This window comes from Calidris pugnax, unplaced genomic scaffold (assembly GCF_001431845.1).
Source record: "Calidris pugnax isolate Ruff unplaced genomic scaffold, ASM143184v1 scaffold55, whole genome shotgun sequence".
Lineage (NCBI taxonomy): Eukaryota > Metazoa > Chordata > Aves > Charadriiformes > Scolopacidae > Calidris > Calidris pugnax.
In genome coordinates this window covers 4,987,028-5,013,402 of record NW_015090832.1, presented here as the reverse complement: position 1 = coordinate 5,013,402, position 26,375 = coordinate 4,987,028, and the positions used below count along the sequence as shown (strand labels likewise).

At 40.2% G+C, this 26,375-nt stretch overlaps 1 protein-coding gene across 3 annotated transcripts in view; it reads right to left on the bottom strand.

Moving 5' to 3' along the window:
* Positions 1–2,204: 2,204 nt before the first annotated feature.
* ASIP (agouti signaling protein) overlaps positions 2,205–26,375 on the bottom strand; it is a 33,092-nt gene continuing 8,921 nt past the window's right edge. The window contains exons 1-4 of one of the 3 annotated variants that reach the window (XM_014941247.1): positions 26,134–26,357; positions 9,338–9,492; positions 4,061–4,122; positions 2,205–2,395 (exon numbers count right to left, since the gene is read on the bottom strand). In XM_014941247.1, coding sequence (XP_014796733.1) covers positions 2,219–2,395; positions 4,061–4,122; positions 9,338–9,491 — 393 coding nt within the window. In that variant the 5' untranslated portion in view covers position 9,492; positions 26,134–26,357 and the 3' untranslated portion in view covers positions 2,205–2,218. Of the gene's footprint in view, positions 2,396–4,060; positions 4,123–9,337; positions 9,541–26,133; positions 26,358–26,375 lie in introns of those variants that run through there. The other 2 variants (XM_014941248.1, XM_014941245.1) reach the window with 2 other exon arrangements.

Sequence of the window (26,375 nt, the reverse complement as noted above, 5' to 3'; positions counted from 1 at the left end):
TATCTGAATCTACTGATCTGATACAATTACTAGTTAACATTTACAAATGAATACCAACTTCTTTGTATGCTTTTAATTTTTTGACCCCATGGTTAAAAATCAGCAGATATTGAGTTTGTGCCCCCGGGCTGCAGAGCCCATAGAGTTAACCCACACGGTGGGACTGGGAATGACACTTCTTTATGGTGGGTGCCTAAATAATTTTAAAAATAACTCAATCAGCTCAAGATTAAAGTACCTTTTGTGTAAAAGAGGACTGTAAAAAACAAAAGCAAAAGCAAAACCAACAAGACCCCCTCCAAACCCAAACAATAACCTCGTACTACTCTAAGACCACACAGTTTTCTTTCCACCATTAATGTTTTGCATCTGTTTTTACAGTATTCAGAACTTCAAATTGTATGCAAATTATTTAAATTGGGGAATGGCTGTAAAAGCCTTGCAAATGAATGCACTGAGGAAAACCACAGAAGCAAAAACCTATTCTAATTCAACGATGTTTTCTGAACAGCCACCTACCTTGGAAGACTTCTTGTTCTCTGCTTCTTTCCTGCTGACTTTCTGGGACCTTTTAGTTAAGTCTTCAAAGAGAATAGCACAAAATAATAGAAAATCAATGTTACAGCAGACGTTATTTAATTGAGCTGGTTAATAGTAGTTTTGTGTGAGAGAAGGGGGGTAACCTTCTCTCCTCCTCATCACTGTGTGTTTCGCAGGAGCCGTCCTCCCTTACGCACCTCATGGCTGAGCTCCTGCCAAGCAGAAGCACTGGTGTTTGCATTTCAGGAGGGCTTTTTGACACATTGCTTGGTCAGATGTGAACAGGGAAAATAATTCCAGAGAAATAAAACTAAAGGTCTCTGTTTAAAAGGTGGAGGTACTTATGCACATTAGTCATGTGAACAAAAATAGGAAAAAACTTTAGAATCCCATATTTCTTTTTTCTGTTAAAAGGTGGTGTTACCAGCATCATTTTAGCAGGAATTAACAAGTGTAGGCTGGTTTTCACAAGCGAAAACCCTCTTTGATAGTTTGGCATAAGCTCTTCACCTGTGTGATGCCATCTCTCATTCTTCAGTTCTTTGTTCCTTTCTCAATTACCATCCAGTTTTACAAAATGTTACTTGCAAAGGTGTTTCATTAATGTGCCTGTAGGTTTGAGAGCTTTGTGAATATTTGTAGAGTTGAAGCTTGGATCTGGTAAATTTGGGGTGGGGGTGCTGAGACTGTGCCTGATGGAGCGTTTGTTTTGGGTTTTTTTTAGATCGAATCATTAACATTTGTGAACTTCCTCATACTGCCCCTTGAGGGCTCATAGCATTTACTGCACTTGTTGTTGTTATTACTATAATATCTGTATCGTATCAGTAGCTCTGATGCTATTTATTACTATATATATTATATAGTATATTCCTATATACCATATAATGCTATTTATTTCTATATATATTACTATATATATATAGCTGATACATATTACTATACATACGCTATGTATAATCTCCATGACTAAGACTTGTCTTGGGATCCAACATGGCAAGATTTTGAAGCGTGTGACACTTCCCAGCTCACTGATCTCTTCTGGTGTTTTTGATACCTTAGAGCAGCCTTCCAGGATCTGAAGGGAGCCTACAGGAGAGCTGGAGAGGGACTCCTTGTCAGGAATTATAGCTATAGGATGTGAGGGGTAATGGTTTTAAACTGAAAGAGGGGAGATTTAGATGAGATAATAGAAAGAAATTCTTCGCTGTGAGGGTGGTGAGAGCCTGGCCCAGGTTGCCCAGAGAAGCTGTTTGTGTGCCACTGGTACAGGTTAGAGGGTGCTGGTTACACAATACTGCAGTTAACAAGACCCTTCAAAAAAAAAAAAAACCAACAAAGCCACCACCACCAAAAAATAAACCCAACCAAAAACTCAACCACATAAGAAAACCCCAAAACAACAAGAACCCAGAATTCTTAAAAGGTATGTTAGTTTTGCTAAAAGTACCAGTTCAATGTCAAACTCCCTGGTTGTCTGCTCCCTGAAAAAACATCCTGTTTATGATAGCATTAACGCCATGAAAAAAAAGCCATTATCCATTTAATTTTAAGAGGGGTGAATCCAAGCTGTCAGCTTCAAAGCTCTCTACTTTGATTGCTATACACATGGGGCAGTTTGAAATACATGCTTGAGAAGATAATGAAAGACAGAAGCCTATTGTGTTCCCAGCTTGGCTTAACACTTTGGGTTTAACATTAGACATTGGCAGATGGTCTGAAAAATTCGGCATTTGCACAAAGCACAGTAGTGACAACATGAATTCAAGTGTGGTTTGCAGGTTTTGAAGTTTGGCACACAGTCAGCAGCTGGTGTGGGCCTTGGCTTGGGAGACGTCTTCGGTTCAGCATTTTTCTAGGAGGAAAAAACATGAAAATTCATATAAATGCAAAATGAGTCTGGGTCAGAAGAAAGCATAGGTGAAAAGACAGTGAATGGTGGGAACTTCTGCCTTGAGATGAGTATGCGGTTGCTACCAGTGAGACCTGTATTTAGAGCAATATAGAGATGTGGTGGGACCAAGTCATGGAAATACTGCTTAAGACCAACCTACTGAGCAAAATGGTAAACCTCATCAGCCCCATATTTTGAGCAATTAGAAACTTGACTGGATAGACTGAGCATTGGAAAATGTAGGGAAGAACGGGGCAGCAGCGAAGAAAGGGATGCAAGAATCTGCAAAGACACCAATGTTATCAGTAAAACAAAGCAAGGAATTACTCAGGAAACCCTGAATTTCTCAAATGAAAGAGTGAAACCTCCCTGTCCATTTGTGGGCCTGGTTCTCACTTTTTTCCCCAAGCTGCGAGAGAGGGGAGGTGGCTTGGCAATGATCCACCAATCATAGTTGGTTTGTCGAGCTGCCTTTGGAGCTCGGTAATCCTTCGTGCATCAGATTTGTGTGTGGGAATCTTCAACTGCAGGCACAGGTAATTGAGCTGAGAGAGATCTCTTGGCTTCCCCAAGGAATGATGCTTCTCTGTCTGGGATTTGCAAAAGTGGAAAACTTTGGGTTGACCAGCACATGCCTGGGACCTGGGCGAGATCTCTGGAGCCCACCGTCTAGAGGCATCCTATGCTCTTCTTTAACTTGGTAGTTTCTCAGGAATTTCAGTTTTAAGGTAAAATGTTCAGTGGTCTCTAAGTGCCTCAGGACCTTTTAAGTGAAAATACTTTGACAAAGTTTGATGGCAAGAATGTCCTGCTTTGCGCTGAAGGTGGAACTAAGTGATGTCCTGAGGCTCCTTTAAACCTGGGTCATCCTGTGGATTTAGGAAGTGTTTCAAGGAAGATTCATCTCACAAGACATCAATTAGAAAGGAAAAGAAGGATGTTTCTGGTTGCAGCAATGACTGGTTTGGCTATAAAATGCTATCATGACATTAAAAATAAAGAAAAATGCTATTTTCTACTCTTCTAGACAATCTTTCAAGTACAGGAGTCTAGCCCATGTAATACTTCACATTTGAGACTTATGGGTAACATCACATTAAGGAAATCTATCTGAATCTACTGATCTGATACAATTACTAGTTAACATTTACAAATGAATACCAACTTCTTTGTATGCTTTTAATTTTTTGACCCCATGGTTAAAAATCAGCAGATATTGAGTTTGTGCCCCCGGGCTGCAGAGCCCATAGAGTTAACCCACACGGTGGGACTGGGAATGACACTTCTTTATGGTGGGTGCCTAAATAATTTTAAAAATAACTCAATCAGCTCAAGATTAAAGTACCTTTTGTGTAAAAGAGGACTGTAAAAAACAAAAGCAAAAGCAAAACCAACAAGACCCCCTCCAAACCCAAACAATAACCTCGTACTACTCTAAGACCACACAGTTTTCTTTCCACCATTAATGTTTTGCATCTGTTTTTACAGTATTCAGAACTTCAAATTGTATGCAAATTATTTAAATTGGGGAATGGCTGTAAAAGCCTTGCAAATGAATGCACTGAGGAAAACCACAGAAGCAAAAACCTATTCTAATTCAACGATGTTTTCTGAACAGCCACCTACCTTGGAAGACTTCTTGTTCTCTGCTTCTTTCCTGCTGACTTTCTGGGACCTTTTAGTTAAGTCTTCAAAGAGAATAGCACAAAATAATAGAAAATCAATGTTACAGCAGACGTTATTTAATTGAGCTGGTTAATAGTAGTTTTGTGTGAGAGAAGGGGGGTAACCTTCTCTCCTCCTCATCACTGTGTGTTTCGCAGGAGCCGTCCTCCCTTACGCACCTCATGGCTGAGCTCCTGCCAAGCAGAAGCACTGGTGTTTGCATTTCAGGAGGGCTTTTTGACACATTGCTTGGTCAGATGTGAACAGGGAAAATAATTCCAGAGAAATAAAACTAAAGGTCTCTGTTTAAAAGGTGGAGGTACTTATGCACATTAGTCATGTGAACAAAAATAGGAAAAAACTTTAGAATCCCATATTTCTTTTTTCTGTTAAAAGGTGGTGTTACCAGCATCATTTTAGCAGGAATTAACAAGTGTAGGCTGGTTTTCACAAGCGAAAACCCTCTTTGATAGTTTGGCATAAGCTCTTCACCTGTGTGATGCCATCTCTCATTCTTCAGTTCTTTGTTCCTTTCTCAATTACCATCCAGTTTTACAAAATGTTACTTGCAAAGGTGTTTCATTAATGTGCCTGTAGGTTTGAGAGCTTTGTGAATATTTGTAGAGTTGAAGCTTGGATCTGGTAAATTTGGGGTGGGGGTGCTGAGACTGTGCCTGATGGAGCGTTTGTTTTGGGTTTTTTTTAGATCGAATCATTAACATTTGTGAACTTCCTCATACTGCCCCTTGAGGGCTCATAGCATTTACTGCACTTGTTGTTGTTATTACTATAATATCTGTATCGTATCAGTAGCTCTGATGCTATTTATTACTATATATATTATATAGTATATTCCTATATACCATATAATGCTATTTATTTCTATATATATTACTATATATATATAGCTGATACATATTACTATACATACGCTATGTATAATCTCCATGACTAAGACTTGTCTTGGGATCCAACATGGCAAGATTTTGAAGCGTGTGACACTTCCCAGCTCACTGATCTCTTCTGGTGTTTTTGATACCTTAGAGCAGCCTTCCAGGATCTGAAGGGAGCCTACAGGAGAGCTGGAGAGGGACTCCTTGTCAGGAATTATAGCTATAGGATGTGAGGGGTAATGGTTTTAAACTGAAAGAGGGGAGATTTAGATGAGATAATAGAAAGAAATTCTTTGCTGTGAGGGTGGTGAGAGCCTGGCCCAGGTTGCCCAGAGAAGCTGTGGCTGCCCCATCCCTGGAGGGGTTCAAGGCCAGGTTGGAGGGGGCTTGGAGCAACCTGGTGTGGTGGGAGGTGTCCCTGCCCAGGGCAGGGGGTGGGAACTCAATGATCTTTAAGGTCCCTTCCAACTCTAAATTCTATGATTCTATGATACCTTTATTCTGTGCGTGTGAGGTTTGTGACAGGTAGTACTTGTGTGTAATTAATGATCGGGATAAAAAATTCACATATGGCCACCAATGAATGATGGCTCCTTATCTATTCCAGTATTTGCTATTCGTATCTTTTTTGTATATTTAATAATTGTCAGGATTTACAGAATGAAGAATACACATTTTGGGAGGGTTGTAGGGAGCTGTGTGTGTCTTCATTTCTTATCCTTGCATCATTATAGTTAGGGTAATACGTCTCTAAGAAACTGTGGGATGGAAAACTATACTTCAAGTATCTAAAGTTATTGTCATTTAATAAGAGCACGTCTGAAAAAAGGCATTGCTCTAGCTGGGATTAGTGGTGTAGATCCAGTTGCAGCTGGCAGATTAAGTTGGCTTTGCTATGCTGCCCTTTGAAACTTCCTGACGATAACCAAGATGCTTGTAAGCCATTTAAGTCTACATTAATTTAACTTTCTATTTGTACAGGATTGTGTGGATTGCTTCGCCTAGAAAATTTTTTCGATAACATTCAGTTAAAGGGTATATGATAGCATTATACGGAGATTTAACCATTGGCATTATGTAAATGTGCTTGAATTGTTCCAGGGGAAATGGCAAAGAAGAAAATGATGCTCAGTGGGCAGATGAGAAGGAAATGTAGACATTTATACTTTTTTTTGAGAGGTGAATGCTGTAATTGTCTCTTCTGTGGTTCCTCTGGGTTGTGTAAAACACCCGCTTTTCCCAGTTGGCCTCTAATCCCATATTCTTCATGCTCTACCTACTGCATTTCCAACAGCTCCCCAGCTGGCCAGGTCCTTTCAAATCTCATCCGTGGCAATACAGCAAAATGTAATACAGGCTCAGGAAAATATTGATAACACAGCTTTAACCCCTGTTGATACAACTGCGATTTGAAGTGCTATAAAAAGCATGTATTAATTAAATGGTTGCACGTTTTACTAGTTGGTGCTGGCAAATCCTCTGCTTGCCTTTTTGGATGTGATTCAACTCCAGTCTCGGATTTTATTCAATTTCAGCCAGACATATCACCTTTTGATACCATGAGCACTGTGATTGATTGACGGGTGTATAAACAGTTGATTGCAAGTGAGTTTTATTACTCAAATATGGCTGCAGCAACATTTAAAAACCAGGCTGTACCATGAGGGCCTTCATCTCTGCTCTGTGTGACCAACCAGGAAGAATGGAACTTGGTATAAGAAAATGTCACTGAGATAGGAAGTGCTATCTAAAATGTTAAAATCAAGCTGAGAAGAAATTTTTCTCTTAGTTCGTACAAAAATAGATTATGTATATCAGCATGATAAAGTATAGCTGATAAATCGTAAAGAAATTGACAGTATCAGAAGGGAGGGGAAGATGTGGTTATTTAAATATTCTCTAAATATTTGCTCTAAATTATTTGTTTCTGTGGTGGTGATGGGACAGACCAATGTGTCAGCCTTTTGCCATGACACTGTTGTTATAATAAATATTAGCACGTGTGGCATCATCGTCCCCCTGGAGAGCTATGAGGTTCTGCTGGGGCTGGAGGCACCTCTGTCTCTGCCCTGCCTGCTCCTCCTGGGGCTTTTTCCAGCTGCTGTCCCCTCTTTGCATTAGTTTCTCCTATTTCGACCTGTTTCCATCCTCTCCCGGGCTTTCTCCAGGGCAGCCTCCCTCCCTCCGGCAACTTTTCCCACTCTTTCCAGCAGCCAGTGCCATGAGGGACACGGCTCCGTGCCTTACTCCGGCTGCTGCATGAAGCACAGAACCTGACAAAAATCAGGGAAAAAGGCTCGGCCTCCAGTTATGTCTCACAACAGGCTGGAATGAGTCAGGTGATGTTATTCCCAGCTCACTTTGGTGAAAATGATGAGATCTGGTGCCAACCCCCTGCTCTGGTGCCTTGATCTGGTCACCTGAACCCCAAAACAGCGACAGAACATGTCCTTTCTCCTGAACCTTTTTTCTCTACCCATTTGAAAGGCTGGGGACTTTCAAATGCTCTTCACATGCCATGCATTAATATATGCTTTCAATTGATTTCCATCTAGTTTATCAAGTTATAATTCAATTATTTTAGTTAATAAGTGATAGAGGTGGTGTGGTTTCTGGCTGTCTGAAATAAAACCCAGAAAGGCTTGAGCATGTGCCATTTCAGGTCCAAAATGAACTATTTCAAGATGTAGGTGTGGGGTAGTGGAGGGTCAGAGCGGCCCCTTGTCTTTGGACAAGTTAGCTGCAGAAAGGCCTTGAGATACCTCTGGAAATGCCTCATGCCCCAAGAGAGTGAGTGCAGCCCTGTCCATTGGTGTTCCTGTGGGGTTTGTGTCTGTATTTTCCTTTTAGGAATAGTCAGCCAAAGCAAGGGGACTATGGAAGAGGTGAACATTATGCCAAGATCTGCCCTTTTGAATTATTTTTGTATTTTCAGCATCAAATGTTCATTCTGTTTGTATGCACGGAGGAGAAGAATGGGTGTGAAGGTGAGGTGGAGGTTACGCTGTTTGCTTAGATTCAGCCCTCAGTCTATTATGGGTTTCTTTCCTTATCTTGGCTAATTATGTCACCTCTGTTGACTATAAATGGGAAAGCAGTGCAGCTGGGCTTCACCATGGAGAGATGAGGCCACATGGATGCTTTTGCGATCGAACAGGGCAGAGAGGGAGGATGGGTTTTTGGGAGGCATTGCAGAACCCTCCAAAGTGAGAGGACCTGGCAGCGTCAGGAGGTTTTTGCTATGTTGGCTGTCTGTTGGCAAAGCGAGATGGGATGACATAGCCCATCTGCTGTGTTTAAGGCACGGCGACAAGCGAGAAGACAGAGAAATGAGTTGAAGGGAATGTGGTTTGTATCTCCAATTTTAATTGCAATAAAAAAAATCATTGGAAGTATGAGACTGAAGGCATCTAGGATCACAAGGACCGTGAAATGATATGGGTTGGGCGAATGCAGAACAGCACATGCTTTAACAAACTTGCAGTTAAACAACCCTGAGTTAACTCAGGATTCAGAGGTTCAGATTTCATTGGGAATGCACGTGTGGGGGAACTGTTTCTCCTTAAAGAAATGCTCTCCTGAGCAAGAGCGCAGAGAAAATACAGGAAACAAGGTATGAAACCAACCCGCTTTAGGCAAAAAGCCCTAAAAGCCTATAGAAAGGAGCTAAACAAGAACAGCTTTGGTTTTTGAATTATTAAAATTTTGACGCAGTTATGAATGACATTCTGCAGCTGAGGCTTGAAAGAGCTAGGGCAGACACTAGAAAAAAAATTTCTGAAGAAAAGAGTTAAGCATTGCCCTAACACAGTTCCTCCCTAACAGGACAGCGGTAGGGACAAGGTTGTCCTGTCTTGGATAAAGGAATGACCCCTGGCTTCTTCCTTGCACTGCCCTTTTCTTCCCCTGGTTAGAGATGACTTGGCACACAGGTAAACCGAGGTCATATTAATACCTTAGAGAACTGGAGATTTCTCTACCACAAGAGCAGATCCCAAAAACCCCAAAAGTTTTGTTCGCTTTTTCTATTTGCACTGGTCTTTCACAGGAAGATTAATGCCCATATTAATAGAAAAACACTTCTCTTCAATATAGAAAGTCTTACAGTATGATGGGACCTGAAGTGAAATAGGTAAAAACTAAAATATGTTGTCTGATTTATATTTTTCTTAATACTCTAGACTTTGCCACACTGCCATTCTTGGATGCTGTGGCTGCATTGCCACTAAGGCATTTGTATGACATTGCAGTGTTGCAGTAAGCAATCAAAATATCCCATATTAATCAACAATTGTATTCTATGCAAAACTTGTTAATTTGGCACCAAATGGTAGCTTTTACTAACCTACTATGGAGATGGGTGGGAGATCTTGGAGGTTCATCTTGTTGCTCCTTGGCAAGGTGCATTCTGTCTTCTCTTCTATTACCATGTGGGAAGCGGCGGCTCTGAGCAAACTGTAGCAGAGCAATAGGCTTAGGAAGAGGTTCTTACTTTCCATCCTGGGGAGGAAAAATTCCATTGTCATGAAAACTAAAGTCGGTCAAAACCTGCATGTAGAAGAGACGCAAGGATGGGAAGCTCAGCAATGGTTTTCTACGATGTCATGCAGCTTCAGCAACATACCTTTGCTGAATCTTTGGTTTCCACCACTTCACCTCTGTTACCTAAATACCTAAGATTGCAGATGTCTGAGTGGAAACATGCTATGTCAGACACATCTCCCTCCAGTAGTCTTTTTTTCTTGATTCTTTACTCAAAAGGCTTTTTTTCCCAAAAGCTGTGAGTTCTCCCCACTGAGTTTTACAGTGCTGTTGATTGTATGACTGAGGGGGGGAGAACTTCTGCTGCCACTTTTGACAGCTCAATTGCATCATCAGATTTTTCCCAGAAAATCTTGTTTACAACTTCAGGCTAGAAAACCTAGAAAAATAAAGATAATTTAAAAAAACACAAACTATGTTTCCCATTAGTTTTCTCCATTTAAAAATAAGTCATGAAGAAATATCTTGTTTTATTATACCCTGATGTGGATGCTCTAATCCCATAGTGAATCACAGCCGTAACTTACGCAAGTTATTAAAGGCCCAGTGCTGTAAAACATTCATGAGCCTTAGGGCTTAGTATGTACTTAATAACTTCTAAGCTGGAACAAAGTCTATGGGATTTGACCATGCCTATGGAGAAACCTGAGCTTTGCAGAGTGTGGCTGGCCCTGGCCAACCTTGGGACTACACAGTGCAGCTGTAGAGGGTACTCAGAGCCCATCATCATCCTGCGCTCCTTTTATTATAGATTCTTAGCACTGTTGAAGTTCAAAGTTGATTTTTATTTCCATGTGCATTAGTTTCATGCCGTTTCAGTTATGGGAGCCGTCGCCCAGAGGCTCTGCCAGCCTCCTGATTTATGGGTAGCTTTTTGACAGTGAAAAGCTACTAGCAGCAGTAAAAAGAGGGAGTGAAACCAAATGTTCTGAGCAATTAATATGGTTGTAATGACTTTATTATGAGAGAGTTAAAAGATGAAGAACTTCTGCATTGGAAGAGTTTCGATCTAATCACTGAGACTCTGTTACACTTCAGGTTATTTAGGTCATAATCACAACCATTCAGGTAAAAATTAGAACTTCTTTTTATGTAACTGATTTTACCGACGTGAGTATCCCTGGTGATATTCATATTCTAGGTATATGCTTAAAATTAAAAAAAAAAAAAAAGAATAACAGCTTGTGTTCCCCAAAACCTGTCTATGTTTTCCAAATATGCAGTTGGTCAAATAAAATAAAGTACTTAAAAAATCTTAGCTTACTTAGCATTTAATTATGCTATTTTTTGCAGGATCTAGGTATACAGGAAAGAAAGAAATTTTTTACACTGAGGGTGGTGAGACACTGGCCCAGGTTGCCCAGAGAGGTGGTAAATGTCCATCCCTGGGAATATTCCAAGTCAGGTAGGATGGGGCTCTGAGCAACCTGGTTGAGTTGGAGATATCCCTGCTAATGGTAGAGGGGTTGGAGTAGATGTCCTTCAAAGGTCCTTCAAACCCATTGACAGCCTATGACAGGTAGATGTAGACATTTGGGCTCTAATTTTTTCCATGCTCTGAGCTGGAGTGAAGAGAGCAAGCTGTGAGCTGGAAGCTGTTTAGATTTGCACTTAGTGGTGTTTATGTTGTAGATTTTGGTTTTTTAAGCAACTTTTTAGCCCAGTTGCAGAATATACTGTATAACATACCTATGATTTTTAGATCAGTGTATGGTGCCCATCTGGAGTATTGTCACAGCTGGCACATAACTGGCTAACGGAGACAAAGCCGACAGGCCCCCAGAGTACTGTTTAAATAAAATTCCTCCACCCCAAAATGTTGTTTCCATTATACTTCCTTGTCCTTATCTCAGCAAAACTGAGGAAACTCAGCCAATGAATGTGATGACTGAAAATTCAGCCAATGAATGCAATTGTGCCTGTGCAAATGTAACAAAATAGTAAAGTCTGACAGCTTGCATCTGCTCACTTCAAGCAGGGTGACATCTGAACACGCTCTAGTGTTAGAATCCAAACCTAGCTGCATGTGTTCATTTCAATTCTTGTGCACATGGGGGTTTTTTTTGCCAAAAGCACTTAGGTGGTAGGAATTTTACAGCCTCTGAGTGACTGTTTGAACCTGGAAAATGCATATATTGGTGAATATGCATTTGATTTGCAAACTATACCAACTGGCTGGAAAGGTAACGCTCCTCAGAGCAGCCGCCGTCTGCTCGATGTGTGCAGCAGAGCTCATGAAAAGGTGAAAGAGGGGGAAAGTGGAATCAGAAGTGAAGATGAGAAAAAAGGTGTATGTATCATTTTTTGCATCATATCACAAAATCCTTGTCCAAGTTTTGTTTTTTTTTTTTTTTGGCATAAAAGAGACACTAACTTTCCAATTTTGCTCATTATTTTCCTAATTTTCCTTCTGGGACTCATCAGAGGCTGTTTAAGGCAATCAACCTATTTTCCTTGGCTCCAGCGAGGTTCACATCTGCTTTTCTACGAACACTTAGTTTTAAAAGAGTTTATTTTCCTATTGAGCTCTTAACAATGGACAAGTAAATTGCTTAAATAGTAGTATCTTTATAGAATTACTGTTTATTGCTTTAATGAAACTAAAATGTACTAGGAGAATTTTAACATGTTTTAATTGCTGTTTATGGGGACACAGCACTGAAATCCTCAGCCACCGAATGTTAGCCCTGACCTTTAGCTGCAGTTCAGCAAATTATGTAAGTAAATAGTTAACATGTGGCAGTGCCCTTTATTGTCAAGGGAATGACAGATGTACATTTTAAACCAAAACAAAATCAAGCATTTAAAAATCTGTTGACTGTCATCAGAGATCACAGTACCCTTTTCCATGCCATTTCCTCTGAGCTTTGGCTCATTATGTTTAATGTGTAAATAGAGTATTTTAATACTTACCCAAATTGTTAGCCCTCACAAGTGCTTTTCCTGAATGTAAATTTGGAAAATGACAGATGATGGGAAACAGATTTTGTCTTTTTTTAATCTATTTTCAGTGATGTATTAAAAGTCTTCATGAAGAAATTTGATTTCCCCGGAAACACCCTGTACATTCAACACTTTTGAGGGGAACTCATTTCCTGTCACAGCTGATTTCATTCTTTTCAGAGATTTATCCCCATAAAACACAGAGTGAACAGTTTGAGACATTCATACATAAAGTCTGCCATAAACACTGGAAGGGACAAGTTGAAATTTTCTTAGGAGGTCTGGCAAATTTGGACCAACTCATAAATAAAACAGCATCTTTATAAATGGTTGAAAACAGCTGCTTAGAAAAAGAAAATGTTTAAGTATGTGAACAAAGAAATGTAAAGTATTGAAAACTGTGTTACATTGCTCAGTAACTGGCTGACAAATCTTTGCCTACACTATGTTGCTGTGCTCTGATTTGGAAAAGGATAGGACAGAAAAATAGGGAATGCAAGTGAAAATGCAAGGAAAAAAGCAAGAATTAGTGAATGCCTTGAAAGACGTTGAGATGTCTGATGTGACTTGATGGGAAGGTGTATAGATGCAACAACCATAAGAGCTGTGCCAAACAAATTTTAATTCCTGGCTCAATTCCCTAAGCTAACTACAAAAATCAAAAGCTATTTGGGCAATCAGGTTGGCCAGGTATGATTTGCCTTTGGTATATCCATGCTTGCTCTTTGCAATTCCTCTTTGTCCTTCCTGTGGCTGGAAACGGCTTCAAGGAATATTTTCTCTACCCACTTCTCAGGGACTGAGGTCAGCCCAGCTTATCTGTAGTTCCATGAATCCTCTTCTTGCGCCTCTTTGGAGATGGATGTGATGTTGGATGTGATGTTGGATGTGATGTTTCCTTTTTCCAGGCATGAGGAGCCTCCCCCAGTTGCCATGACCTTTCAAAGTGAGCAGCCTGGCAGTAGCATCATCCAGCACTCTGGGATGCACTCTGCTTGGTCCCATGGACTTTTCAATGTCCTGCTGGTTTAAGTGCCCTCTGTGCTGTGTTTCCTCTGCAGTGGATGATGCTGTGTTCCCAGAAGCCTTGTCTCCAGCCTCAGGCCAAAAGCAGACCTAGCCAGTCTGGGGAAGACATCAAGTACTTAATCTATGCGCATTCATACCGTGCTCCACTGACTGCTTGAGTCACTCTGGATATGCCCAAAGCCTCCCTTGGTTGTGTGGTTGTTGGCTGTGTGGTTGGGCAGCAACAGGTCCAGCACGAGGCTCCAGAGGAGCTTTGGCAGTCTCTCCACAACTTCCCAAATCTCAGCCCCCAGCAAGCACCAAACCTTTGGAGTTTGGCAGATCTGGGCCTCATCTCCAGGAGGATGTCTCTGATGACCATCTCCCACAGCTTCCTCTTAATGTGAACATCAAGATCCTTATCCTTCTGGGTGCCAGCCAGTCTGCTAACACCTTCCTGCAGATCTTTCACCGGTGAGGTGGTACCCCAACGGCAGTGCTCCTTCCAGAGGTGTGAGGCACAAGAGGATGCCCAGGGCACCCCCTGCAGCCAAGACCAATAGCTGTATCCTCCTTCTGGGTGGTACAACACCGGAGTGGCAGCAGTGTGCCCTGCAGGTATCACCACTGTCTTCATGCCAGCCACAGTAGTCCCATGTGGACTCAAGTAGTGTCTACAGGGTGTCTTTGCATTGAGAGCTCCATGCTGTGATTCACGCTGGGCGGCTGCAGAACCCCAGTGTGTCTCCCCCATTCACACCCTCCCCCATGCATGTAATGCTGAATGGGCTGCTTTCACGTGAACATAACCATCACCTCACCACCTACCAATAATTATCATACCAAAAGTACTTTTTCTATCTCACTACCCGTGGCAAAGATGGAGGACAGCAGATCTCCTCATGTGCACATCCACCCCCTCCCTTTCACCGTAAGTGCAGGGTCAGTATAAAAGGCTTTTTCCTGTGGGAAATACACTATATATCCCCATCTGCTACTCATCATAATAGGAAATCCTCAAAATACTCTAAGTTTTCCTCTTTTCTTCACTACAGCTAGATGTAGTATAATAAATACCACTACTTTGCCTGGAGATAACTTTCCTGGCTACTGCCAGCCCAGCTGTCCGCATCCGCTTTCACGGGCGTATCTCTGCAGGGTTTGTTTTTCACTTGTTCATATCACTTGCATTTATAATGACCACAACATTTGAGTTCTGCAAAACTCATCTTTTCTGTTAATTCCACTCACCAACGAGTTTTGCCATTGAATCAGAAATTCTGATTTATGTTTAGGTGGATCCTTCGCACATAACTGTAAAAATCATTGCACAAATGCATTTTACCCAAACCATAACAGCCATTGTGTTTTTCTGAACATGATTACGTATTTATAAGAGCCAATGATTCTTGACTTATTTTTATTTTTTCACAATATCTATTTTGTGTTAGTCAAGGGCCAGGGGGAATATCACTATTTGATTGTCCCATTTGTGTAGGTTTTTTTCTGGGCATCTTTCATTCAAACTTAAATTTTCTGATTCACTCCTGAAAAATTGGCCATGATTGTGGAAAACCAGCTCCATGTTTCAAGAGTTTGTTCCAGTCCGATACTTCATTCATTATTTCATGTTCTACCTTTTGCTTTTTGGCTTGTTGAAAAAAATGTGAAGGGTGTAGTTGTGGTGCTTGAGTCTAACCTCAGTTTGGGTAAAAAATTATCCATGTGCTCTCTATGAAGATAAGGCATGTCTGCAGCTGAAAAGCAACCTTTTTCAGACTTCACACAAAATTTAGATCCAAGTCTTTTTTCTTTTAAGGGTAATAGTTGAGAAGATTTTATAGTTCTCCTCTAATACCTCTACTTAATGCTACCACCCAAGTTTCTAGGTCATTGAGTTCAACCACCAACTTAACACTGCCAAAAGAATGGTGCAATTTTAAGTTCTTTTTAAACAAAAAATGACATGACATGCATAAAGTTTTTATGGGATTCTAGTGTGCTGCATCCAAATTGCGGTTTCTTTTCTCCTTTAATTTGAAAACAAAGCTACTAAATACTATTGACCAAAGTTAAACTGGCAAGTGGCATTGGAGGGCTTCTTGCAGTTCATTCTCGTTCCTTTTGTTCTTTCTTCCAGGGTCTTATATCTGGTCTTCTGTGTATTTATTTTTTCCATTCCCAACTACAGGGGCTGAGGACGAGGGGCACTGTCTTTTCTCTAGTTCCTCTATACCAAAACTACAATCAGTTTCCTAAAATTAATTGTAAATGTTATACAGAGGTAAGCGCACCAGAGAGAATTCTGTAGTGTTTGATGCTGTAAGTTAAGTTTCTGTGCAATTTTAACTTTAACCTTTTTTTTTAAACTTATTGAACTCTAACCTTCTTGCTCTCCTAGTACTTTTCTTTCTATTTTCTGGTTCTGCTTTTTGGTTTTTAGTTTTTCTTTTTTTTTTTTAAATTTTCAGTGATCCACTGTGGCCTGTTCCTTTTGACAATGAGTTTCCTTTAGACAAATTTCTCTTGCCTTTCATGCATTTAGCTCTTTTTCCTTTTGCACTCTTTCATTGTTTCCCTACCTTGCCCTCATCATCTCCAGCTGGGTAATCCTGAGGACTGGAGCAGTGAAACTGGATGAGTCAGAACAGTGCAGAGGCTGAGTTCTAACACTTAAGCTTGAGAGCAAAAAAGTTTCTGAAATTAATGGCTTCTGGATTTCGAATGGTAGAAGGGGAAGAACTGGGTGTACTGCTCCCAGCATGACAAAGAGTGACAATGTGATGCAGCTGTGAAAAAAGCAAACTAGCAAATTCAATTCTAGGGTGTATCAAGAGAAGCATTTGTAACAGAAATATGAAAGCGTTTACTATTGTGTGCAGGATACCAATCTTCATTTAGGGTATTGTGTCCAATTTTGGTTACCCATGTGGAGCAAAAATGCATTTAAATTAGAATGGATGCTAGCAAAGAATAAAAAAATGATTACAAAATGGCATTGCTTGCCGTATCATGTGATCTAGCAATGTCTCCAGTGATACTGTCCTATAGACCCAATTCCTTTAAACTCCACCTGACATGACTTAATGAGGAAATTTGTGCTAGCCTCCATTCCCTCATACATGTTGATGACAAATGTGAGAACATTTTATTTACACTTGTGATAAGCCTGAAAATTATCAGGCAAAAGGATCTTGTTCTATGTATAGCAACAATGCTTTAGGGTTTAAATATTCTTGATTTTTTTAAGGATGCCTGGATACTAATACACTGTTATTACATCTAACCGCACAGTTTTAAGAGCATCTTACTAACATATACCATTATGAACCTGGTCTAGTGGGAGGTGTCCCTGACCAGGGCAGGGGGTTAGAACTCAATGCTGTGCTGCCATCCAGTGTGACCTGAACAGGATGGAGAGCTGGGCAGAGAAGAACGTAATGAGGTTCAACAAAGGCAAATGTAGAGTCCTGCATCTGGGAAGGAAGAACCCCAGGCACCAATACAGTTTAGGGGTGGATCTTCTGGAAAGCACTACTGAGGAAAAGGATCTGGGAGTCCTGGTGGATAGCAAACTTTCCATGAGCCAGCAATGTGCCCTTGTTGCCAAGAGGGCCAACGGAATCTTGGGTTGCATAGGGAAGAGTGTGGCCAGTAGGTTGAGGAAGGTCATTCTCCCGCTCTAATCTACACTGGTGAGGCCATAACTGGAATACTGTGTCCAGTTCTGGGTTGTCCAGTTCAAGAGAGACAGGGAACTACTGGAGAGAGTCCAACGTAGGGCAACTAAGATGATTAAGAAATTGGAGCACCTCCCTTATGAGGAGAGGCTCAAAGAGCTGGGACTCTTTAATCTGGAGAAGAGAAGGCTGAGGGGAGACCTTATCTATGTTTACAAGTTTCTAAAGGGTGGGTTGAAGGATGATGGAACCGGACTCTTTTCAGTGGTTTCCAGCAATAGGACAAGGGGCAACGGGCACAAGCTGGAACATGGGAAGTTCCATTCAAATATGAGGAAAAACTCTTTTACGGTGAGGGTGCCAGAGGCCTGGTTCAGGCTGCCCAGGGAGGGTGTGGAGTCCCCTTCTCTGGAGATTTTCAAGCCCTGCCTGGATGCAGTCCTGAGGGATGTGCTCTGGGCAATCCTCCTTAGCAGGGGAGTTGGATGATCTCTAGAGGTCCCTTCCAACTGACAATTCCATGATTTCGTTATTCCAACTCTAACCATTCTATGATTCTATGTTGAAGCAGGTCCAGAGGACTCCATGGAGATGCTCAGAGGGCTGGAGCCCCTCTGCTATGAGGACAGGCTGAGAGAGTTGGGGGTGTTCAGCCTGGAGAAGAGAAGGCTCCAGGGAGACCTTAGAGCCCTTTCCAGTCCCTAAAGGGCCTCCAGGAAAGATGGGACAGAATTTTAGCAGGGCCTGTTGCAATAGGAAAAGGGCTAATGGCTTTAATCTAAGAGAAGGAAGATTTAGATTAAATACAAAGAAGAAATTCTTTGCTGTGAGGGTGGTGAGACCCTGGCCCAGGTTGTCCGGAGGAGCTGTGGCTGCCCCATCCCTGGAAGAGTCCTATTAGAAGAAAAGCTTGTCCGTCACAGCTCCTATAACTCACTATAAATGACACTGCTTGATCTCTTCCTTCCAATTGCTCATTTTGAGTCACCCCCATCTGCTCATATGCTGAGTTCCTTGCTCAGGATGGATAGGGCAATAAGCAGACGTTTGAATTACAGGAGAAAAGGTTGAGATGAGACATAAGGAAGACCTTTCTGAGGATCAGGACAGGGAAGCACTGCAATAGCTTGCCTGAAGGTAGTTAATCAGTGTCCAAAGTCAGAGATACTTAGATATGAATTAGACTTCTGTCTAATTCATATGTCAGTCTGCTATGTCACGTCTCATACTCAAAACTAACACAGATTAAAATAAACAACCCCAAACCCAGACAAAACTACACCCTCTTAAAAACTACCCAATGTGATGGTCCATATAAAGCAAAGTGTTGGATCTTTGTCTCACTTTTCATACAGATGTTAGATGCCAAAATTTAGGATAGAGTGAATTTTAATACTAAAATAAGACTGTAATAATAGCAATACTTAGACACAGCTAATGTCAAAAGAAGCAGCTCTGAATGATGGGAGCTGTTGTTCTACCCAAGTGGAAAAGGCACAGGGCATCAATAATTTTTATGCCTGTTTGTAGTGACCAGTATGAATGATGTGGTTCTTGTAAATTGTTTCATGGATACTGCCTGTAACAGAGCTATTGTGCTTGTTACTGTATGTTTACAATGGATTTAGAAGTGACTATTGAACTGATGATTTAGAAGAACCCTTGAGAAAGTAGCCAGAAGCCCCTGGATAAACAATGTGCTGCCAAATATCTAGGAGAGAGCAAAGCTGTAATGAAGCTACAGGCTTACAAAAGCAAAAAAGACCATTGTGATCATGTGGTCTGACTCCTTCTATGAAAGGCTGTAGACCCTGCCTGGATTTCACTGCCTGATTCTAAATAAAACCAAGTGATAAAGTGTCTGGTAATTTGTTTCCATTGTTTCAATTTCTAGGAACGGAATCCTTCTAAACCTTCCTGTTCACTGTGGAAAATGCCTTTGTTTCTTTTTTTTTTTTTTTTTTTTTTTTTTTTTCCCTCCCGAGAGGTTCTTGGATGAGCAGGATTAGTTTGGATTAGCTTCCTAATATTCTCCCAGCCAGGTGAGCAGGTTGAGCCTGTGGATCTACTAAGTATAAGATAATTTTCTCTCAGTTCTTCAGTTAACCACAAGGCTCTTCTGTTCAGTTACCTGATCTTTCCTTAGAAGCAGAGGTAGTGTTCCTTCAGAGACCTTGCTGATCCCAAAAAATTTCCTTACTCCATTCTAGTTATATTTAAACAAGTTCTCTATTTTCTACTCCAAAATTTTTCTAGGATCTGAGTCAAGCCAATGCACATACAATGGTCTTATTGTCCACGTAGTCATTTAAGTTATTGTCAATTATCTAGCTACTCCATGTCTTACTGAAAATGAGCTTCTCACCCAGCTTCACCAGTTTAGCACCTACTTCAAACTGGTTTCTTCAAGGAGAAACTGATTCCACCTGTATGGGATGAAATCATGGGGCTGTGGGTGGTTGGTTGGTTGGATGGGTGGGTTGATCAATCAATCAATCAATTTACTGATTACAGAAGGAATCCTGGATTCCTGCCTTGAGGACTGTAGGGGGAAGGAGTGCTCCTCTTAGTTAACGCTACATACACCTCTCATTTTTGAGAAGCTCCCTGTTTGTCAGCCAGCATGTTAAATTCCTTGTGGCAAGTTATTTAGACCACTTGACTGGTCGAAGGTAAAGTGTTTCTAATATCTGGTATTTACCCCAATAGTGAATGGAATAATTTTTTTTGAACTTTTGCCTTTTCTGTGTTATTTTGGGTTTATGTTCAAGTCATATGCTATCGTGGCATTTTCAGGGTGGCTTATCTCCAGTGCAGTCTACAGGTCCTACTTAGAATTTAATTTGCCTGTTACAGATTATAATTGTGCTTCTTGTTTTTAAATAATTCTAGTCTTCCGATTTATTTTTACTAACATCAACTTCTTAAAACATTGTATCCTTTTATAATTGCTTTAGTGCAGTGTTCTCTTGGTCCTTAGGCTGTTTGGAGTTTAGGGACAGGATTCTTTGATTGTTTGAAAATGTATTCCCACCTTCATACTGGGATTTAGGGTATTTTATAAAGCATTCTTTAAGTGTCCTGGACTGTCCCTCATTTCCTGCATGTTTAAATCTTTCTTTTAGCTCATTTGGGAGAAATATAAGTTAAAATTCTTTCTAGCTCTTTGGGACTGCCTCTAGGAGGATAGGCATGTTCCCAGAAGATGGCAAACCAGCAAAATGTCTATCTTTGAAGATTCTAGGAAAGAGGAAGCTGTGAAGCTATTGTTGCTCTATGTTCACTTTCCAGAGGACAAACAACCTATATGAAATACTTACTTCTTTATTATCCTGTAAGAGTTTACATATTGTTTTGATTAAGAGGCATTACATTTTTGACAATTCCTTCTGCTCTCTTTGGAGGTGTGATGGGATACAGGCTTTCCAGACATGGACATGTGAGATTTCCTATTTGTATTCACTATAAAGCCTTTATTGTCTTCTGTTTTGTTCTATTTGTACATTCAGGAACAAATTGGCTTTTATGTTACAATCAAGATATTTAAGAGGTGAAGTTGGTTTTTTTTTTAAGAGGACTTAAGACATATTTGATCTATGACTGGTGGAGGCTGATGGTGGATGAGCTTTAGAAATTCTTTGGGCAACAGTAATCCTTCAGGTGATGATGGCAATGTGACAAATACAATGGTTGATTTATATCTGATGGTAAAATCAAAATAAAATAACTTTCTGGCTGTTCCTGGTGACTAATTTAAAGTGACTTGCTTGGAATTCAAAGGACAGAGAGTTTCCACAGCAAAGGTAATGGAACCAGAAGAAGTGCTGAGTGCCATATGATACCTATTTGCAGTGGATGGAAAGCAAAGTGAGTAATAGGAGATGTAGTGTTGGTAGAGGTTCCCACTGTGTAGTACATGCACTGGAGATGGGGTACAGCTGTGGTGATCAGACCTGGTGATCAATCCAGGATGTTGTATCTGAGAGGCTGTTGGGGCAGCCAGGTCTGCAGCCCCTTCCCACCACTGCGGGTTTGGCTGCTCATGCCTGGGCCCGGCTCTGATATGGCCCAGCTGTGACCTGGGCTCAGGCTGCTGGGGAAGGGCTGGGAGATGTCCCCTCAGGGGCTTCCTGCTTCCTTTGGGTACTATGGAGAAGGCAGGAAATCCTCCTTAGATGCGGGCAGAAGGACTTGCAAAAGGGGAACCTGAAGGGGCAATGGGCAAAGAGCTACATTTAAAGAAGAATGATAAAAGTATTTTATTTGTTTTCCATGCATAATTGAACTTCTAAAAATCCTACTCTTCTGCTTGGCCACATCCTTGACATCCTAAACTAGAGGGTTCTGACTCAGGTTAATCTTTGTCTGGCAATAAGCTTAATTTCTGCTTGAAGATACCCCTTGCATATTGGTGACACGTGTTGGCCTGCCACAGCTGAGGTAGTGCTGAATAGGGGGAAGGGGAGACCTTTTTGGCATGGACACTGATGACTATGGGGGGAAAAAGTGGAGGTTTCTAGCCCCTTCTTCCAGAATGCCCCAATTCCAGGCAAGGTCATGTTATCCTGACTGTGGTAACTGTGGTAATAACACTTGGAGCTGTTAAAGTTTGCAGCTACTTAATGCAAAATCAATTCGTTGCACTGCTATGCCTTTTAAGAACTGAGGAAATAGAAAATAAGAATAATATCGGTTGCGTTGTCTACGTGTGTAAAAACCTGGCATCAGTGACTCAAACATCGTGTACCATATGGAAGAAAGATGTCAGAGCAGTACTGGGTATCTGCGCAAGATCAGCGAGAGAGTTGGACTACCTCTACACAGCGCTGCGAGGCACAGCTTGCTTCATGGCAGAAGGAAAATCCATGTGTGGCCCATAAGTGGGGAATAAGGATGAAGACAAATGTCTGGAAGATATGTGCTATTAGATAAACTACCCGTAGGAAAACAATGTACATTCTAAGAATAAAAAAAAATTATGGACAAACCATCTAAGAAATGAATATTGTACATTCAGGATGGGAAATACTGTTCTGGAAAGCAATGACCCAAAAGGGTTTGGGATTTCTGGTGGAAATGAGCTCACAGTGTAGCACTTGTCAAAAGTGCTAATGTAGGTCTTGAATGAGAAAAGAGGACCAACCTCAATCGGAGAGGGAATATTTATTTGAGATAGGTACAGCTATTTCTGGAAGACACTTGCAGAACACAACTAATTGAGAGGAAAGTGTTTGGATAAACCATAAAAATGATCAAAGGAATGGAAAAGTCTGTCTAAAAAGAGCTCTCAAAGCTCAACCTCCTCAATATCAAAGAGAAACTGAAGAGTGTGTCAGTTCCTGAACATACCCAGCAGGGCTTTCAAGCAGGATGACAAAGGTATAGTGAGATGAAGTCACCAGATTTAGAAGCCAGGTCTAAAACACTTCCAAGATCTGGGCTATTCTGGCTCACATAACAATTATGTCTTAGAACATCCATGCAAAGGCTGATATGCATTTTCTACTATAGAAACTTAAAGTATGTATTTATTTTTTTACTATTAAATACAAATTCTAAGCAAAATTGTTGGAAATTACATCATTGCCTATGTTATGTGCTAACTAATGATGAGACCTTCAGTATTATTTATGATCCTACAAGTCTCTGAATCTGTGCCAGGAGAGTGGATGTTCATTTCAACTAGGGCATGCTGGGGACACGCTTCTTGCAGATAATCTTGGAGACAAAGACATTGCTTTTACACTTATGGTCCTACAGTTTTCTTACCAGCTTGACCTATCTCTCCACATATTTTGTTTCAAAGTGTGTTGTTCCTTTCTTTTTTATTTCTTTTTTAAATCCTAAGATCTCCGAAACCTCTTTATCTCTAAGAAAATAAATCATATTTATCTCCAGAGTGTCTGGCTTTGAGTCAGACCCACTGAAGCAGCTCATTCCAAAAAATCAAATAAATAATAATAATAAAAAAAATCCCAGCCCCAAAAACCAAATCAAAGCTCAGGGTGAATCCCTAAATAATATGTATGTGGATACTATTTAGGGATACATATATATATAAAATGTGCAGTAACTGAAATACATATATTTTTTTTCCATGCATTGTGTCCCCTGCAATGCAAAGTGTATTGTTTTCAGATGATCTGCACAAAGTTATTTCTCTGCCACTTTGTTTAAAAAAAAAAAAAGTCATTGTGGATTTTGCATGGTCTGTGCTCAGAAAGGTATCTATATGGATTCTTTCTAACTCATGTTTTTAATTGATCACAGGAGCAAACCAGATCTGCCCAGCACAAAAGCCTTATTTCATTTTATCATGTGTCACAGCCGATGATTCATTGTGGGTCCCCACAGTGGGATCGGTCACCTTTCTCATTTTTCTTTTAAGCAGACACTTTACCACCACCAAGGACCACGGGTGTCGCTACCAGCCTTCCCAGAGGGTCTCCCCCAAAAAAACATACCTGCTGCCATCAGCAGCTGGATGCTGGACCTGCAGCTGCTCCGAGCAGAGCTCCTTAGGGCAGGGTTGCTTTACTCTGGTGCAGAAAATAACCCCGTTATAGACACCTTCGAAAAGTACGTGGCAAAATCCACTAGAAATAAGAACAGGCTTGTATGTGTGCGCTTAGTTTAGACGTTTCTAGTGGGGATAATTCTATTGACAGAATGAAAACATACTGAATATTTTGCTAAATAGTTAAAATGATCATGTTGAATTGATTTGAAATGCTTAATTAAGCACTATTCTTAACATAATGTCTTTCTAAGAGAATGCATCACAGATTTCTTTTTTCATGGCATAAGCATTTACAAATGCAGAGAGAAGCAAATCAGAAACGTGTAGTGAGTGCTTCCCGAGTAGAGCACTGGTCAGTGCTGCTGCCTCCTTCCTTATAACTCAAATTGAATAAATTAAATAAAATTTTAACCACCTGAGTCAAAGATTGAGGAGAAATAGTGTGATTTGAAAAACAAATTTCATAAGCAAATGGTATTCAAGAAGTCAGTGGGTTTTTCTGTTAAATTTGCTGTTCCTAAGAAATGTTAAAACTTAAAAAATAAAAAAGCTATACAGTATTTCTTCTATGCAAATATATGTACCACATGAGCATGCACAGTTAATCAACAAGGTGTTAACGATCTAGTCAAGGATTTTACTAGGTCTTTATTCTGTAAAATAGTGGAGGCTAATTTGTGCATTTAGCTCTACTTACGAGTCTGTGCGTAGCACATTAAAGGGAATATCGATGATAAAAACCTATGTTGAAGCTGCAAAATCCTTCTTTGGTTTTCAGTGAATTGTGGTTTGGTTTTTTTTTTCATGTACAAGAAAAATAATACTTTTGCTAGTTGTTTTCCCTCTGTGATCATTTGTGTATTTTTGGATTTGGGATGGAATGTGCATGAAAGCTTTCTGAGCCTGCTTCAACGGAGGAAAACATAACTTTTCTGTACAGTGGTAGATACACAGGGAAATGCAACTTTGGAATTTGGAAAACCAAGCAAGAAACACGTTCTTAAAAAAAAAAAAAAAAAACCAAACAAAAAAACCCCAAAAAAAACACCAAAAAACACCAACTAGCTAAAAAAGCCCCAGACAACCACCAAAAATAAAGTCCGCCCCCCAAAGCCCTAATAGCCTCAAAAGATCCTTTTGAGAGAGATTGTAACTAAAACTGCCCAAAAGCATAGACTGGAGAGATTTCAAACTGTCCAAATAAAATACATGCAGCTCTGAAGGGGGGGTATGGGCAGACTCTACTGTCAAATAATGCCTCTAAAGAACCGTTCCTGTCTCTATCAGAAGTGTTTCTGATATTAAGAAGATGGCCCACAAACTATGAAAATGCCAGCAAAGCAACCGAGGCACTTCAGAACACAATGAGCTACTCTTCTGTTTCATCCTAGGGCTGAAAGTCCAAAGAAAAAGAGAGCTGTATAATATACAAGGAGAAATAAAGTAGGAAAACGAAAGTAGACAAAAATACGGAAAACAGTAAGAAATGCATCTATTTGTTATTAGGAAAATAACAAATGTAATAAGACAAACAATTTTATTTTTAATTTTCTAATGACTGCAGTCCCTGTGAAATTGGTAGAAGTGCTGTAGAAATTTAGGTTGGAAGAAAAATGATGTTACTGCAAATGGTAATCATGAACTCTCAATTTCTTATCTTCTTAAGTATGTAAAGCAACTGTTGCTTGCTGAACTTGCTCAAAATTATAGAATATTATGAATAGTAGTGGAGGATTAGACACTTGGGTACATGTAGCATAAAATTACTTTTTTATGACAGGATCTAGAGAGAACATATAGGACAAATTAGAAAAAGAATTACAGTACGATGTTTGAAGAGAAAAGTTACTACTCACGAAACAAATAAAATCTAAACCTTAAAATTTTTCAGAAGTTATAAAACCTTCAGGAAAATAAAGATTTTATGTCAATATTATTTAGTAATTTTATTTACCACACTTGGAAATAATTTAGCTTACCAAGTGAAGCAATGTAAAAATACAGCTTAGGAAATGCACTTTATTAATATTAAAATCACACAATAAAAGAGTGTATACAGATAATATAACATTTAAAATAATTTCAGGAAAAAACTTAGACAAAAGTAGACTAAACTAGAAAGCAACGTTTGCAACAAAAAAAATTTGGAGAGCCAGATACATCAAACAGAATCACAACAATCTAAATCACGGGAAACGCTGCAATAGAAGTATTTGAAGTTGAACAGAAAACCAGAGCAAATAAATGCAGAAGAGCAAAAAGGTGAAATATCAAAGTAAAGAGAGTTTTGAAACTTTACTGCTTCCCAGACCAGCAAAAACTGAATTGAGCGTAAGAGGAAGACAAATCTCTCCAGTGCCATATAGCAGTAAAACACGATCTTTTAAGTTCAAGCAACAGAGTGGAAGTTAAATGCCCTGTAGAAGAGGTTAAATGTTTTGGTCCTACCGAAACAGTAAGCTGTTGTCCTATTCATCAGGCTCTAACGAAATGCAGCTGGTCTCCCTTGTTTTGCTGATCTGCAGAGAATATAGGCAAAGCTTTTGGAGTTGTTTGTACTCCCACTTGACGGCTGAGCAGTCTGCTTTTAAATATCACCTCCTCCCGAAAACAATGCAGAAGCATTTACTAAATTTTAGCTGACAAAACTGTAACGAGGATGGACAGGCTATTCTTCCCTACTTGAATTT